This window comes from Astatotilapia calliptera, chromosome 14 (assembly GCF_900246225.1).
Source record: "Astatotilapia calliptera chromosome 14, fAstCal1.2, whole genome shotgun sequence".
NCBI lineage: Eukaryota > Metazoa > Chordata > Actinopteri > Cichliformes > Cichlidae > Astatotilapia > Astatotilapia calliptera.
The window spans coordinates 24892310-24909341 of NC_039315.1; the positions used below are offsets into that span (position 1 = coordinate 24892310).

Sequence of the window (17032 nt, forward strand, 5' to 3'; positions counted from 1 at the left end):
ACTCCAGAAATATACTGCAGTGTAATATTATATAACAAGTTCGTGTTATTCATGTCTAGTTATTTACAAATCAATGCTTATTATCCATTACCTACTCCTACACAACGAATGTGTAATCAAAGTAAACATCTGTCATGCTGCCCTTATCTGATTTTTAATGCACAACAAACTTTTTAAATTAAGTTTGAAAAGAACAAAGAAAACTAAATGAATCCATAATACACCACAGTTCCCTTAAAAGTAAATGCTGCCCAGAGATTTAGCTGCCTTGGTTAAAGTTTGTGCTCTCAGAGTGCTTTTCTTTAATATTGCTTTGGCAATATGCTTTTTGGAAATTTAGTTTCAGAAGCCTGTAATTAAAATGTGTACCAGGTATGTAAGAACTTTTAAATCATTTGTGGCGAGCCGGCCAGAGATAAAATCCAGAACCCTAAAGTTTTATTTCAGACAAAGGTCATACACACAGAGACAAAGGGGGAGGCAAAAGAGAGTCCAAAAAAACGGTGTAAAAGTAAGCGATGAAGAAGCCAAGCAGGAACACAGGGAAGTTAAAAAGAAAAAGAAAATGAAAAAGGGAATACAATCTGGGAAATGTCTGGAAAGCTACGCTGTGTAAAGTACAAGTTCTGGCAACTGTAAAGTGAACAGTGGTTTGTGTATATACTGAAGAGACTGACTGGCTAATTGAACACAGGCAGCATGTAAAAAGCAGAAATATCGAGCAAAGGGCAGAAGTAAACCAACAGACGAATACAATTCTCCAAATTAAAGTGGAACAACCAAAAAAAGAACCAGAAACGGGGGAATTTTCTGTCCTTTCACATTACTAGAAGTAATTAGAGCCACAGTTAGTATTTACATTTAGGTCCTTATATATTTGGACCTAAATAAACATAGTTTACTGAAATCTATTCCAATTATAGTTATATATTGGACATGGACATAATTACTAGACTCTCAGCTTTCCTTTGACTGCATCCATATTTAAATTAGATCAAGGGTTTAGGAGTTTCAGCTCCTTAACATGTGTCACTTTTTAAAGGGACCAAAAGGTAATTGATTCAAAGGCTATTTCATGGACAGCTGTGGGCAATTCCTTCATTGTATCACTATCAATTGAGCAGATAAAAGACCTGGGCTTGATTTGAGGTGTCGTGCTTTCATCAGGAACATTTTGCTTTGAACAGACAACGTGCAGTCAAAGGAGCTAAAAGCTATCCTTAAGCTGCAAAAACAGAAAAAAAAAGATCTGAGAAATTGCTACAATAATAGTAGTGGCAAAATCTACAGTTTGGTACATCCTGAGAAAGAAAGAAAGAAAGAAAGAAAGAAAGAAAGAAAGAAAGAAAGAAAGAAAGAAAGAAAGAAAGAAAGAAAGAAAGAAAGAAAGAAAGAAAGAAAGAAAGAAAGAAAGAAAGAAAGAAAGAAAGAAAGAAAGAAAGAAAGCAAGCAAGCACTGGTGAACTCAGCAATGCAAAAAAAACCTGGACGTCCACAGAAGACAACAGTGATGGATGATTGCAGAATCATTTATATGGTGATGAGAAACCTCTTTACAACAGCCAGCCAGGTGAACAACACTCTCCAGGACGTAGGCGTATCATTATCCAAGTCTACCATAAAGTGGAGACTGAATGAACGTAAATACAGAGGGTTCACTATAATCTGCAAGCCACTCATAAGCCTCAAGAATAAAAAAGGTAGATCAGTCTTTGAACTGTCAACCTCTACCAGAGTGAAGTAAGAAAACAGTATGGAGAATGCGTGGAACAGCTCGTGATCCAAAGCATACCACATCATCTGTAAAACCGCGGAGGCAGTGTGATGGCCTGGTTGTGCATGGCTGCCAGTGGCACTGGGACACTAGTGTTTATTGATGATGTGACACAGGACAGAAGCAGCCGAATGAATTCTGAGGTGTTCAGAGACATACTGTCTGCTCAAGTCCAGCTAAATGCAGTCAGATTGGACAGTGTTTCATAATACAGATGGACAATGACACAAAATATACAGCCAAAGCAACCCAGGAGTTTTAAGCAAAGAGGTTGTATTCTTGTATGGCCAAGTCAGTCACCTGATCTTAACCCAACTAAGCATGCATTTCACTTGTTAAAACTTTGGACAGAAAGGCCAACAAACAAACAGCAACTGAAAGCCGCTGCAGTGAAGGCCTGGCAGAGCATTAAAAAGGAGGAAACCCAACACGTTGTGATGTCCATGAGTTCAAGACTTCAGGCTGTCATTGCCAGCAAAGGGTTTTCAACCAAGTATTAGAAATAAACACTTTATTTTCAGTTATTTAATTTGTCCAAGTACTTTTGTTCCCCTGAAATGACGGTATTGCGTTAAAAAAATGCTTTAGTTTCTGAAAGTTTTATTCAATCTTTTTGCTTAACACACTGAATTAAAGCTACATCTGAGTTGTTTCATTTAAAATTCATTGTAATGTACAAAACCAAAATTATTTTAAAAAGTCTCTGTCCAAGGTAAGTCCAGCTTTAAATGTTTAATCTTCAGTTGAAACACATTGTGAAGACATCCCACTATATGAGCTGCAATAGTTTAAGCAACAGTGAAATAATAAATTATGAAGAAAAAGTGCTTTAGGATCATTTATGTTGCATTTTTATTTGAACTGTACACAGCCACATAACAGCATCACAGGCAAAATCTTTGTGTATTTTTTAAGTTGTTTCTGTTAAAAGAAATGTTCAGTTTGAACTTGAAAGTAAAAGCAAAACTCACAGAAGACTCATCAGAGGAGACGATCCATCCCTAATCTACAAAGGTCGTTATAGTCAAGTCATCTTCTTCTCATCACTGCTTAATCACCTTGGTTTCCTCTGCATGACTGTCTCAGTCATGCAGCTGAGCTTTGTATCGCTACAATCTGTCAGCCCTCTAACGACCCTCCCCCTTTCTGTCCGCCCACCGTCTCATCAGCGGTCTCCCGTTCGAAGCGCCCGTCCAAATAGGTTAAGCCAGTTCAAGGTGTCCTGATGCCAATTTCACAGCTGACATGCTCTTTTAATGTCATTCATGGACCTTCAGCACAGCGGCTTCTCCCCCCATCACCACCCCGCCTTTCTGTTCTTTGTCACCATATTTGACTGCGCTGTGACTGTAGTTAGAGAAGATCAATCAGTATAACGCTTCTAGATTATCTTTCCTATTCAAATGCGAGCTTTCACCGCCCTTTCCTCTATGAAAAATGGTCACTGGATTTCGACTATGAACTTGTTATGTCATTATGCCATTTCGTTGGTCAGATACTGTTGCAGCGTCTTGGACACTTCCTTCAAATGACCTCTCACCAGCAGTCACGTCAGGTCCAGAATGTGGTGAACTAAGCCTGTCCATTGTCGATTCAGCTTCCTTATTAAAGCAGTTTATTGAGGTTCAGCAAAAAAAGTCATAAACATATGCACCAACAGCAGAAAAATCAGACAAAAGAGGGACTAACTTTGGTTCTTGTGGTTCTCCAGTGTATTCTGGAGGTGAGTTTGGCAGGTTAAGAGGGAGAATACATGCTCATAATTCATTAGTACAGCCATGATTCAGTTTTTCATTTTTAAGGACATACTGTCCTGAAGAAGAAGGAGAAGAAGAAGAAAAAATCCAAAAGGCAAAATTATTTTAGTGCAGTGTCCATAATTACCTGAACCACAAAGTCTAAAAGCTTGTTAGAAGTTACATTTTTATTTTTATTAAGCGTTACATTGCATCACATGCTTTTATTTATTCTATTTCTGTTTCTGTTGCTCTGCACAGACCTCTTTCTGAAAGAGGCGGGTGTAGCTGCAGCTCCAGTTTGATTTAAAGTTGCACATGCTGAAACCGAGCTCAAAACTGTGCAGGCGTGGAAGAAATAATGAGCTGTGTGTTATTTTAAGCTGAAACATACACACTCTGGGGACATGTGGTACTTGCATTAACTGGTTAAAAAGGGGTATAATGTGGAGCCTTTAGTAACTGTAAAAAAGTGATATTCAAACAATAGCATTGCAGATGCTGTGGCCTCTTTAGCGTGTACCTCTGTGGCTGGAGCAGTATGGAGATCAAGCCAGCAATAACTGCATAATCTTCTCCTATTCGGCTTGAATCTCTCCCCTCTCGCTGCTTTGCTTTGTTTTTTTCTTTCTTGCCCGTCCCCTGAACTCTGTCTCTATTCCTTTATGTTGTCTGTTTCTGTGTCCCGGACTCTCCTTGTCTCCCTCCCCCTCCTGTCTGTCTGTGGCTTTGTTGCAGCTGACCAGGAGAAGAGGGAAAGGTCACACTGTGTCTGAGGGATCAAATGGCTAACCTTTAACCCCCCCCCACTAACCACTGAAGTCACACAACAGAGAGAACACACACCACATGCAACGTTGCGTGTGCAAACATGCACTCCACAGTAGATCTGCATCACTAAATACAGTATGTATATGCTGATGAGGGTCTTAAACTGTATTTTATGTGCATTTGAGTGTGTGTGTGTGTTGCCAGTGGAATGTGGTTTACTGTGTAAGATTAAAAGCAGGGGCTCTGTAAGTTTGCGTGTGACTTCTTTCTAATAGCCCTGTAATCCTGCTCTCACTAGGAGCCCCTAATGATTGCAGCTAGACTGGCATGCATGACATCACACACACGCACACGCGCACGTTTACATGATCTAACACATGGCTGCATATAAACATACAGGATGGAGACTCACATACACACACTTAGGAAGTGGCCCAACGTGTGCAAACAGTTTCACACACACACACACACACTCTCACAATAATAGCGTGAGGTGCGACACAGCACACAAAGCTGGAAAAGTGTGTCACAGGCATCTGTTAACACGTGTACATATGCTGACAATTGTAGACAGATAATTATATATAAAATATGAATGTGAAAAGCCGGTATACACGCATTTACTGTATGTCCTCCATGATGGGCCTGTCTGAGAAGCAGATGTGGATGTACACCCTGGGGCCAGGGCAGTATTTACACACAGAGACAATCTCACAGTCACATTCTCAAGTCAAGAAGTGCGTTTATGTTTCACGCACACACACACACGCACACACACACACACACACTTTAAAAACACACGCAAAACTCACATTAAAGCATTTTTTGATGATGGCTTTGTGATGTATAGTGTGGCTAGTGAGAATATTAAAGGCTTAAAATTTACATCCAATGCTTACTCAGACAAATCTGAAAGCAACATATTTCATTTTATTCTGGATTAAATTCATTCATCTTCAGGGTGCCTAAATCATCGGTTTTAGCTGACACGCCTGTGAAAGCATTAGCATTTAAGAGTCCAGACACAAACACAGGAGCAGCGCATTTTTGCTTAGCCTAGCTCCGAGATGTAGTTGATTGACCCATTTCGGTTCTTCACATTTGTTTCAGTTTTTAGTGCTGTTAGCAAACTGATGAACCTCATCACACTGATAAAAGTAACAAAAACAAGTAAAAGATTTAACAATTTTTTTCAAACAAATGTAAATTTATAATCAATACCTCCCAATGGCTTAATTTATCAGACTTTAGGTGGATATTAGTGTGTCTCTGTTTTTATTATTCCTTGTATGAATGCTCTTAAGCAACTGCACATCTACCAAATACCACACAGTCAGCTAGCTGTCTGTGCACTGCCCTGGTTTTGTAAATATTGGAATAAAAGCACTGTTTTGCAGCCAGTCTGCGACAGTGGTATTCCTGCTTACACACAGGCCTGGGGAGAAGGTAGACTGGGCAAACAAAACACTGCATCTAAGAGTGAAAGTGAATGTGGTGCATGCTAACATGCTAAACAACACAATATAAACACATTGCAAGGAGAAATAAACAGACCAGATGGCCAGTAGAGCAAAATCTGAAAAAGAAGGATGCCTCACTCAACCTTTAAAGTGTTATTTTCTTCATGCAAGTCAAGTAGCCTTTTTTTAGCCTTAAAATTCATAATTAGAGTGTAAAAAATCCATTATGGAAGCTGTGCAGTCTATACATCACCCTGCTCTTGTGCTAAAAGCATGTGGGAGTGATTGCCGTAAGATTTGTGTGGTGTTAATTGTTTTGAGTCCACACAGACTGCTTACAAAGATCCGCCTTTTAGTATCTGTTAAATTTTGGTGATTAGGTTTGTCACTTCACCATTTTTGGGCTGCAAGCAACACGTGTGTGTTATCAAACAGCAGATGGCCATAATGATGCAAACCATTGAAATGGCACATGCTTGTAATTAAATGAGCCAATAAGCAGTCTTTATTGCCATGTGCCATATTGGTGGGAAATGCGTGTAAAATTAGGACAAAGCTATGGAGGGCTTTAAAAGAATGCCTATTTAATTTTTAAATGTTTGCCTGTGAGTTAAACCCAGCCCTTTACTTCCTGTTCCTGGGGCCCTGGTGCGTTGTGCATCCTGTGTAGTGAAAAGGTGATTTTTGCACTGGTTTGTCTCATTTACACACACCATAGCTCAAAAGTTTGCACATTAGTCAGGTAGAAGCCGGATGCCTAATGCAGCTTGGGATATTTGGTGAGGAGGTGAATGCAGTAAGCATGTTTTACAGAAAAATAAAACTTGCACAGGGCCCTGGTTAATCACTTTATCCATATTTGCCATTTATGGTCTCAAACAGTCACAACCCCTCCTTTAAACTGTAAATATTTAGCCATTTTTGCCAGTCATGCAGAGATTTAACAAATGAAGTACAGAGTGTATTTTATTTGTTAAATCTCTGCATGACTGAGTCAGCTTTGAACTACTGCTTTGAACTTGAGCTAAGCTTGGTTCAAAGCTGATTAGCTCATAAAAAATAGGTTAATATTAATATGTGTGCATGAGAAACTGAAACAGAGGTGAATTGTTCCTTCTTTATTTGAAAATAAAACAAAAGTTGTTGATGAGATCCTCTGAACGATTCATTTTTTGTTCATATCCAGGTAACGTTACTCGAGGACACAGTAAGGCGGGAGTGTCAAGAGAGGGAAGAGCTAACTGCTGCGCTGTCTCAGGCTCGCCAGGAGCTCCTCGGGCTGCGATCCCAGGCATCTCATCAGGACACCTTAAAGCTTTCACTTCCAGACCACTTGGAGAGACACACACCAACAGGGAACAAAAATGTACACAAACACGGTCAAGCCCGGGCACCGCTCACTCGCTCTTTGGCCTCCCCAAGCAGACTCCGGCCTTCGCCCGCCTGCACAGACAAAGGCAGAGGCCAGGGCACGGGTGGAGAACAAGTGGGATTGGGGAATTTGGAGTCCTGGAGCAGTGGGAGAGTGCTAGGTGGAGAAAAACAGAAAGAGGTGACACTGCCCAAACTGAAAACAAGCTACACAGTGAGTGAAGTCAAACGTAAGGTCAATTTAGTGATGGAGAGGAAGGAGACGCTCTGAAAAGCAAGCCAAACAGGCCTGTACGTGTGTTAATCAGTTACTGAACGAAGCAGATATCAATAGTAGTTTAATTATGTTTTTTACATTCGTTTTAATAGCATCTTATTTTTCTTTTAAACTAATTATCTGACTGACTACTTTAAAAGTTGCACACACACACACTCAGATAAGGCACTGCGCCTGAGTCCTTGTTTGCACACTAGTAAACTCTCAGTACACACACTCAGCAACAGATATGCACTTGTTTTCTCACAACCTGACTCACGCAGACTCACTGGCACGCACAGGATTTCACAAACAACGCACACTCAAATACACACACACACACACAGCTTTAAGGAGCATGACAGCATGTCCCTTGCCACCCGTGGACACAAACAAAAGGCAGGCAAACACAAAAGAAACTGTATGGTAAGCATCCCCAGACACACAAACACACACACACACACACACACGCACACACACGCACACAACAACAATTACCCAGCCTTCTCCCCTGAGGCTTTGTGTGTTATTGACATCATTCACTCTGTGGAAGGTCTTTCCATCCCCTCCTCCTCCTCTCTTTTCCTCTTCCCCTACATTTGGGATAAATTGGCATGATGGGAGAGATGTGTGTGTGTGTGTGTGTGTGTGTGTGTGTGTGTGTGTGTGTGTGTGTGTGTGTGTGTGTGTGTGTGTGTGTGTGTGTGTGTGTGTGTGTGTGGCATGGAACTATTTTCCCTGCTTACTGGCACACATGCACACAAGCCTTCGCTCACCCCGTGTCCCTCTTTCCAATCCATCTGCGAGACAATGCACACGTGCACTTCATTCACTTAAAAAAGGTGGGGGGGAAAAATTATTATATCCTGCCAACATTTCCTGTTTGCCAGAACACACACATATGGTTTATCTGCTAAAAAACCTTTGTCGGCGTGGAGAGGATGTTCTCAAACAAAGACTGTGTGCCAGTAAAACCTGCACATATGTTCTTCGAAGGGTTAATAAGACATTTACCACAACACGTAAAGGGGGGAAAGTTTACCTCAAGTTGACTGTCATCATTGTAGTAATAAATTTGCTACTGGTTAATTGCATTTTTCAATTAGGTTGTCACTTACTTCAGAGGCTTCCACTTGCTGTAAGCTTTGGTGATTCTATTGACTTCCTTATAATAAAAACAACAAGATACTGGTTCTTAGTGTGATTTAAGTGCATTTTTTGTGCTTTGTAACAAGCACAGTGTTGGCTTCCTGTGTTTCAGTGTGTGGCCTTGTGTGTGTTTTATACACTGCCTGTGACTTTGCCGTGTGTGAGTTTTCAGAGAGTGATTATTTATATCCTAACTCTACCATCACTCACCTTAAGTCACAGAAAGTTCTTACTTGTATAATTGTGTCCATAGTGTACTGTCCATTTAGGTGTAAGAGGAAGACTTGGCTTACTTCTTCAAATTTGAGCTACATTTCTTCTTCTTCTTCTTCTTTTGTTCTATATTAGTTTTTTATATACATAACTGCTTGTGTGAGTGAGAAAATAGGCTTCACAGTGGAATCTTGACCTTGATCTGGAATTGTTGTTAACAAAGCAATCCCAGATTAAGCTCTGTGTACTCACTTATCGCAAATCTTCTTGCCTTATCACATGACCTTCATCACATGGAGTTTGTTCAGTTGTTATGGAATTGTAGAATTTTACTCTTTAATATTGTGAGCGCTTCTCATGCACGTGGGCTCTCAACTGCTAAGGTGAAACTGGATAATTCACAATTTAATTAATCTTTTAATCAACAAATTATCATGGACTATGTGTAAATGATGTGTAAAAAGTGTAAAACAAAATATCTGCAAAATCAAACATTTTATTATTAATCTCACAGGAACATTTTAATTCGATAAAGAGGAAATTCAAGTTTCCAGCTAACAGTTGCAAGCTTGATTAGCAGCTGCTAACTAACATAGGAACAATATGCTGGTTCACTCGCTAAAACCAGAGTGATGACTTTAGCCCATTATTAGCCAAATTATTGCATTAAAAACACCACAAACACCATCAGGAGTACAAGTTCAGTGATGTGAATTCGCTCATGTGACATCTAGCACATAGCTAACTGTTACACTGTTAGCTGTCTCAGTGTGGCCGTGCCCCTAATAATGCAAACTTTAAGCATTAATATCCTTTAAATGTGTTAATGATTAAAAGAAATCAGAGCCATTGAATGGAAGACTTGCGCCATCTCCATTCACTTCAATGGACCTTTTTTGTTTTTTTACAGGAAGGGCAGAGTCTTACAATAGCTATGAAAGTTAGCAACATATGCTAGCCATGCTAGAGATATAGCAGCACAGAAGTTTAAAATGCATTTTTAAATTTAAGAAGTTAAAAAACAACCTTGTATGTTACCGGCACATATTTAAACATCCAGGAACTATTTGATAGTGATGTGCGGTACCACAGATTTTCTTTCCGGTCCGATACCAAGTAATATTCAGGGTGGTATCGACGATACTGATCCGATACCGATACTTTGTACAAAAACTTATTGTATTTATTGTATCTCAAATTATAGCATCATAATGATTACAGGACATCAGATTACTTGTTCTTATCACTTAATAATGCAGAGTTCATCATATAGAAATAAAAAAAACTGAAGTTGTGCGCTATTTGAACACCTTGCCTGCCTGCTGCACTAAAGGACTCCGTGAAAGACGTCTGTCTCGCCCTAGCAGCACCTGTCCCTGTCCTCCTCTTCAGCCTCAACATTAGGGATGGGTATTGATAAGATTTTCATGATTCCGATTCCATTTTCAATTCTGTTTAACGATTTGATTCTTTATCGATTCTCTTATCGATTCTTTTTTTTTTTTTTTTTTTTAAAGAGAACACTAAGGTCGATTAGCTTAGAACTTTGTTTTATATCTTCTCTTTGAACAAGATAGAAATTTAGGAGTAACATGGCCTTACAATCATTTGCAAAATTGGCAAACAATTCCAAGGAATTGAAACAGGTCCAACCGGTTCTCAACAAGAACCGGTTTTCGATACCCATCCCTACTCAACATACGCTCGTCATATTCTGTGATATGATTTTCTCTGAGGTGTTTGACAAGGTTAGTGATGTTGCCACAACCATACATGCCAACACTCCCGATTTTTCCGGGAGAATACCGAATTTCAGTGCCCCTCCCGAAAATCTACCTTAGCCACCATTCTCTCGAATTTCTCCCAATTTTCCACCCGGACAACAAAACTGAAAAACCATATCGCAGAATTCATAGCGGCCCAGCCAATTCCAGTTTCCAACAATGGCGGCAGTGACTTAGTTTTAATATTACTCTCATTTCTCTTTCTGGGTCGCAAAAAAACTTTTAACATATTTTCAGGTGAGAATGTAGCTGTGTAAACTTCAAATATCTGAGCCGACCGACACATCGTCTTCAAACCCCCGCGGTCTTTCGCTACTCGGGTTAAACATGATAAGTCACTTTGATAACTGAGATTAAAGTTATTAGATTAGATTCAATTAAATTTAACTTTATTAATCCCTCGGGAGGGTTCCTCCGGGGTTTTCACACAGCTGAATAAACGTCAAACAGAAAATGATTAAACAGAAGAGTTTATGCCAGCGCCCGGTTATATTTTAGATTTGTGAGTGCGCACGCCAAGGGGCTGCGAGACATTTATACAGCCGTATTTCGCACATGACTATGAAAGGCGGAAGAGGAAGTAGTTCCTTTGAATGTAGACAATCCGAATGTTATCGTTTCTTTCCACTGTGTTCCTGTTAATGATAAACTACAAATTTACTCTAAATTACTAAAATATCAATATTTTAATGTGAGAATTGATTCTAGAGCATAAATGATTGGTATTGGAGGAATCGATATTTCAGGATCGATACGCACATCACTACTATTTGAGGGCTACATGACCCGACACAACTCTGACTTACTCAGGGGCTCTGATAGAAATAAAGGGGGTTTTCTATGTAGACCAAACCTATTCTTGTGTCAGTATATATGATATATTAGGCTTCTGATTGGCCATCATTTCTAATTAAAGCTACATAACTACCTGCTGCTCTTGACCGCACATAAGATTGTTTTTTTGCATTTTGATGCAGACAGAGATTTAAAAATAGTGCTTATGTGGATGTGAAATGTCAGTTTGAAAAAACACCTGTGCACCTGTGCGTGTAGCCTGAGATGTTTTTGGAGTCGCTGGTTTTTTGGCCGTATTCACTGCCGCTTGAGGCTAGCTAATCGTGACAAACAATATGATTAGAAATCTGTTTAGTATATGACAGAAAACTACTAGGTGATTTACAATAAATCAAGGGTCATTTTCTCAAGTGTATGGAGGTTTGGTTACCAAACCCCGTGAGCCCATTTCACGGTGTACATTTTCATTTGCCAAAACAGAAAAAATAACGTTGGATTTAATAACGTCAAATAAAGGCTGGTAGTACACAGTACATGCTGCCTCTGTGATAGTGATTTCCTGTGGCACTGAATAAAATAGAGCCATCATTATCGTTATTAGTTGCACTGTGGTTTTCCTGCTTTGCAGAGACAAAATGTCCACCATGAAAGGCATCTGTTCCAAACATGTGCTGCTCAAATTCTGACTTTTGACCTTTGTTTTATCTCTGTTATGCATCTTACCTTCATGACCAGCATGTCTGCTGACTATATGAGGAGCTAACCCCTTTTTTTAGAGATGTTAAAATGGTCTCCCCACCCCTCGTCTGTAACTGCCACACTCACGCTATCTGCTGTGACTGCACACAGTTTCTCTCTTCCTTTCACCCTCAACACAAACACCCATCTCTCTCGCTCTCCCTGTACCTCTGACATACACACATATACACACACACACACACATAAATCTGCCTCCATGTCAATACTCTTAATCGCTTCGGCCTTCTTTTGGTATTCAACCCTTGTGACCCTGATGCTCAAAAGCAATTCTTTCTTCACTTTATTTTTGATCCAGTCAGCTCTCTCTCTTCTAGTCCCCTCTGTTCTCATACTGGGGACTATTTCTTTGCTCTTGCCCTTGCTTTGTAGCCCTTGACCTGGTGTCCTTCCTGGTGTGTGTGTTTGAAAACGACCCACGGGGCATGTGTGTGTGAAAAAAAGATGGTCTGAGTAGATACAACTGAAGTCCTTCTTGTAACATCACTGATATGACTCCTTGAAACTCCTTCTAGATCTCGATGCAGGCCCACAGCATGAAGTTGGCACAAACGACGCTCTTAAACTCTCAGATTTGTCCATACACACAAACATTTGTACATACACTCACTTATGTCACACACACACACACACTGGGAGTGTGATCTCCTCAAGGTAATTATCATAGCAGGGCAGGCATGCACACGTGTCTCTGGGGAATCTGTGCAAGTTCCTCGTAAACACACGCACGCTCCAGGGAGTGGCGTGTGTGTATAACTAAGCCCTTGTTCGTCACTGGGTGTCCCTGAACGCCTTTGTCCTACGTCGATATGGTCGTTTCGGAATTCGGATGCCCCGTGAGCCCTCCCACACCCCATAATTAGTGTCACCAAGGCAACCAGAGAAAGAATGCTTGTATTCTTGTCGTGGTGGCAACTGCGTAAGCGCTGGGGGCCGGAGGTGCTAGTTGTAGGTGTTGGGAGTGGGAGGGTGGGGGGTGAGAGACCTCAGTCTGTCACTTCATGTGGTGTCCCATGGATGCTTCACAGACCCGCAGACAGGTTGTGATACCGTGGATGGATCAAACTTTAAGCCTGGGTGATAATTTCCTTGTCAGTTCAGCTAACGTTTGCATTTTTTTCCCTCTGAGTTGAACATGTAACCTGTTACCTGGTATAGGTGCCCTGTGTGAAAATGTAATTACTCCCTAAACCTACTGACTGGTTGCGCCACCCTTGGCAGCAAGAACTGCCGTCAAGCGTTTGTGATAATGGACAATGAGTCTTTTATGAGGCTGTGGAGGAATTTTGGCCCACTCTTCTTTGCAGTATCCATGGTTCCAGTAATTATGGCAAGCAACAAAGCAGCCTCAGACATCACACCACCACCACCACCATGTTTGCCTGTCTGTCATGTATGTCATGAAATGCTGTGTTAGTTCTACGTCAGATGTAACAGGACTCAAACCATCCAAAAACTTTAGCTTTTGTCTCGTCAGTCCACAGAATATTTTCCCAAAAGTCTTGGGGATCATCAAGATATTTTTTTACAAAGAATTTTTCTATGGGTGTTGTTTTTGCCCAGTGTCTTTCTTATTCTCGTTAGCTGGGTATCGGGATCTCCACCCTTGGTCACCGCCTGGCACACATTGCACCTGACCCCTATGGTGCCCCCTGCAGGTGGTGGGCCTACAGGAATGTGAGTCCATGTCCCTTCTTTGGGCTATAACCAGCACGGCCCCGTGGCCTAAGGCCCAGTCACCAGGCACTTGACCTCAGGCACCCTCTCCAAGCCTGGCTCCTTGTCATTTGTGAGCTGTGGTGAGGCCAGCTGCTGCTGAACTTCATCAGTAACAAGCGGATGAGCAGTCAGGTTGCAGCCTTCATTTCTACCTGGTCGTGTTTCTACAGTAGAATAACTGTTGCCATCACTTTGAAGTGTATTTGTGCTGAATTTCATCTTTGTTTTGTGTTGTTTGTGTTCATACCCAAATGCTAAGAGAAAGATGTGTCCTCATTAGGATAGGGATTTGTGTTGGTGTTTGGGATTGTAGCCTCAGGTGTTCGATTGTTAAGTAATAATTTTGATACAGTGTGTTTCAGGTCATTTTAGAGAGTAAGATGAAAGTAATGTAATGGGTGGTATAATGAATGATTTTCTCCTTGGAGTAATTAAGTAATGTACTGCATTACTTCTAATAAATGTGTTATGTCTAATGTGTGTAATACATTACCTTTTTGAGTAATGACTCAACATTGATCACAACATTAGACCACACAACATACAATTAATTTGCATAAATGTAATGTGGTGCTTAGTAATGGTGGTAACTCTCAGAGCGGAGCTAGTGAGAACCCAATAAGAATCGCTAAGAGAACTGATAAGGAATTGAATCAATAAGTAAAATGTATCATAGAATCAGAATGGCTAAGTTCTTATCAATTCCCATCCCTAGCCAATATTCCTTAACATCAAAAGGAGCCAGTTCAGGTGGTTCGGGCATCTGACAGGGGTACCTCCTGGGAGCCTTCTGGGTGAGGTGTTCCCAGCATGTCCCATCAGAACAATGCCCCGGAGCAGACCCAGCACAACTGAAGAGATTATATCTCTTGGCTGGCCTGGGGACGCCTTGGTGTTCCCCTGGATAACCCTGAGGTGGGTAGGGAGAGGAAGGTCTGAGCTTCTCTGCTTAGGCTGTTGCTCCCACCACCTGGCCTGAATAAGCAGAAGAAAACTGATGGATGGATCTTTCTTATTGTCATTCATGAACTCTGACTTTAACCAGTGCGCCCCAGGGTGGCTGTGGCTACAATGTAGCTTGCCATCACCAGTGTGTGAATGTGTGCGTGAATGGGTGAATGACTGAATGTAGTGTAAGCACTTTGGGGTCCTTAGGGACTAAGTAAAGCGCTATACAAATGCAGGCCATTTACCATTTAACTGTAACAAGTGAGGCCTACGGGTCTTTAGATATTGCTCTGAGTCCTTTTGTGACCTCCTGGATGAGTTGATGCCCTTTTGGAATAATTTTGGTGGGTGGCCACTCCTGGGAAGGTCCGCCACTGTTCCAGTCTTTCTCCATTTTTGGATAAGGCTTAGAAATAGCTATGTATCCCTTTTCATACTGATAGATGTCAATGATTTTGTGTTTCAGCTGTTCTTGAACTTGTTTAGATCATGGCACGATGCATTTCTCTTTTAGCCTGCTTCACATTGTCAGACAGGTTAAGTGATTTCTTGATTCAACAGGTCTGGCAGTTATCAGGCCTGGGTGTGGCTCAGGAAATTTAACTCAGTTTTCTAAAAAAAAAAAAAAAAAAACTTGTTTAATTACAGTTAATCCATGATGATTTAACAAGAGGGAGCAGGGAGCTTTTCACACAGGGCAATGTAGGTTTTAATGGCTTTCCCCCCCAGCTTACTAAAACAAATCATTGATTAAGAACTGCACTTTATATTTACTCCGTTTATTTTTGACTAAGTTGACTAACTTTTGGTAGATTAGACAAGTAGTAGTTTTATTTCCATCAAATGCTCACATTAAACAGTCTGACAGCCTGGACAAGACGGCACCACGATGATTACAACCTCAAAAACTAACAGTACAAACTAAAAACAGCTACTACACACTTCAAGCAAGTGAACACAATGTTTTGCTCATTTGGAATGAAAGATCAATAAAACTCCTACAGGAATAAAAAATGTAAAAAAAAAAAAAAAAAAAAGCTACATTGAAAGTCTCTGTGTCATATACTGGCAGAGAACCACAGGTAAACCAGCAAAGACATATTTGTGAGTAAAGATTAAACATTTTATGACATTTACTCTGGTCATCAGTTAACTGTAGTGCCTGTGGGTTTGTTGAAGGAGAAAGGGGACAAGATGAGCATGATGAGCATGCAAGTCCTCACAGAACAAACTGAATGACCCCAGGAGCCACAGAGCTTCTCTTGTAGCAACTGGTGGGTCTCTACTTTCCTCTGCTGACTGCTTTTGGTAACTACAAGGCTTCAGGCAATAAAATCCTGTGAGCTGAGCTGTCACTGAACAAAGTGTTCCCTGCATTAAATACTGTGTTGTTGCCATCTTTGACATGATCAAAGACATTCTGTAAGTAAGTGCCACTTCACAGCAATCTTGGTAACACTTCTGGTCAATTTTTGAGGATTTATTTTGAAATTGTATCTTACTTTAATGGATATAAAACCTGCAAACAGAATCGCAAAGTCAAAACTGCTCTCCAGGCATGTCTTAAAATTAAGTTTAACAGTTATCACAATTCATTCTACCTAATTTTTTAGTTTTTTGAAGATGAAATATAACAACACCCGTAGTCTGTGACTAGTCCATACAAACAGTTACTTATTTATTAAACGAAATATTTAAACTGGTCTTTTAAAAATACATTTCACTAATATTTTCTTCCTTTATTTTAAATTGGCGGATGGATATGTTCTAGCGGTAATAGTGACAAGTCCGGACTTTCCAGTAAATCACATCACAGAAACCGTTGGTGGCGACCAGTGGCGATGTGTTCTCTTCTGCTGCCTTTGGGTGACGTCGGAAATGTAGCAGGCATTACCGGCAGTGACGTTTATTGAGTAATACGTAGAAAACTGTCACTAGTAGTGCTACAGTGAATGTTAATGTAGTGCCAGTAATAAAACTGATTTGATTCATGCGTCAAGTACATTTTGTTTTCGGGATTAAATTGTTTATGGTGTTTATCTGAAGTATTTTGACACAGGATTTTTAAGGTGAAATTGAAGCAAAGAGTTGACTAGTTTAAAACGGAAAGCAATGAAACATTATATACCAGGTGAAATGTTTTGCTTATTATTAAAATATTTGTAACTTATATTTAGAATATTTAAATACATTCAGGTTACGTGCACTTGTGAAATTTAACGAGTCAGCGTTGCGAGACTATTTACCACCGCGGATGTACACAGCGTTTCCATCGAACAGCATGTTGACGTCACGCACTT

At 40.5% G+C, this 17032-nt stretch overlaps 1 protein-coding gene across 3 annotated transcripts in view; it reads left to right on the forward strand.

The window, feature by feature from the left end:
• The window catches only part of lekr1 (Leucine-, glutamate- and lysine-rich protein 1), a 105270-nt gene extending 97232 nt beyond the window's left edge, over positions 1-8038 (forward strand). For 2 of the 3 annotated variants that reach the window (XM_026191515.1, XM_026191514.1), the window contains one exon: positions 6928-8038. In XM_026191515.1, coding sequence (XP_026047300.1) covers positions 6928-7383 — 456 coding nt within the window. In that variant the 3' untranslated portion in view covers positions 7384-8038. Of the gene's footprint in view, positions 1-4248; positions 4417-6927 lie in introns of all 3 variants that reach the window. The other variant, XR_003274389.1, reaches the window with a different exon arrangement.
• Positions 8039-17032: the final 8994 nt, after the last annotated feature.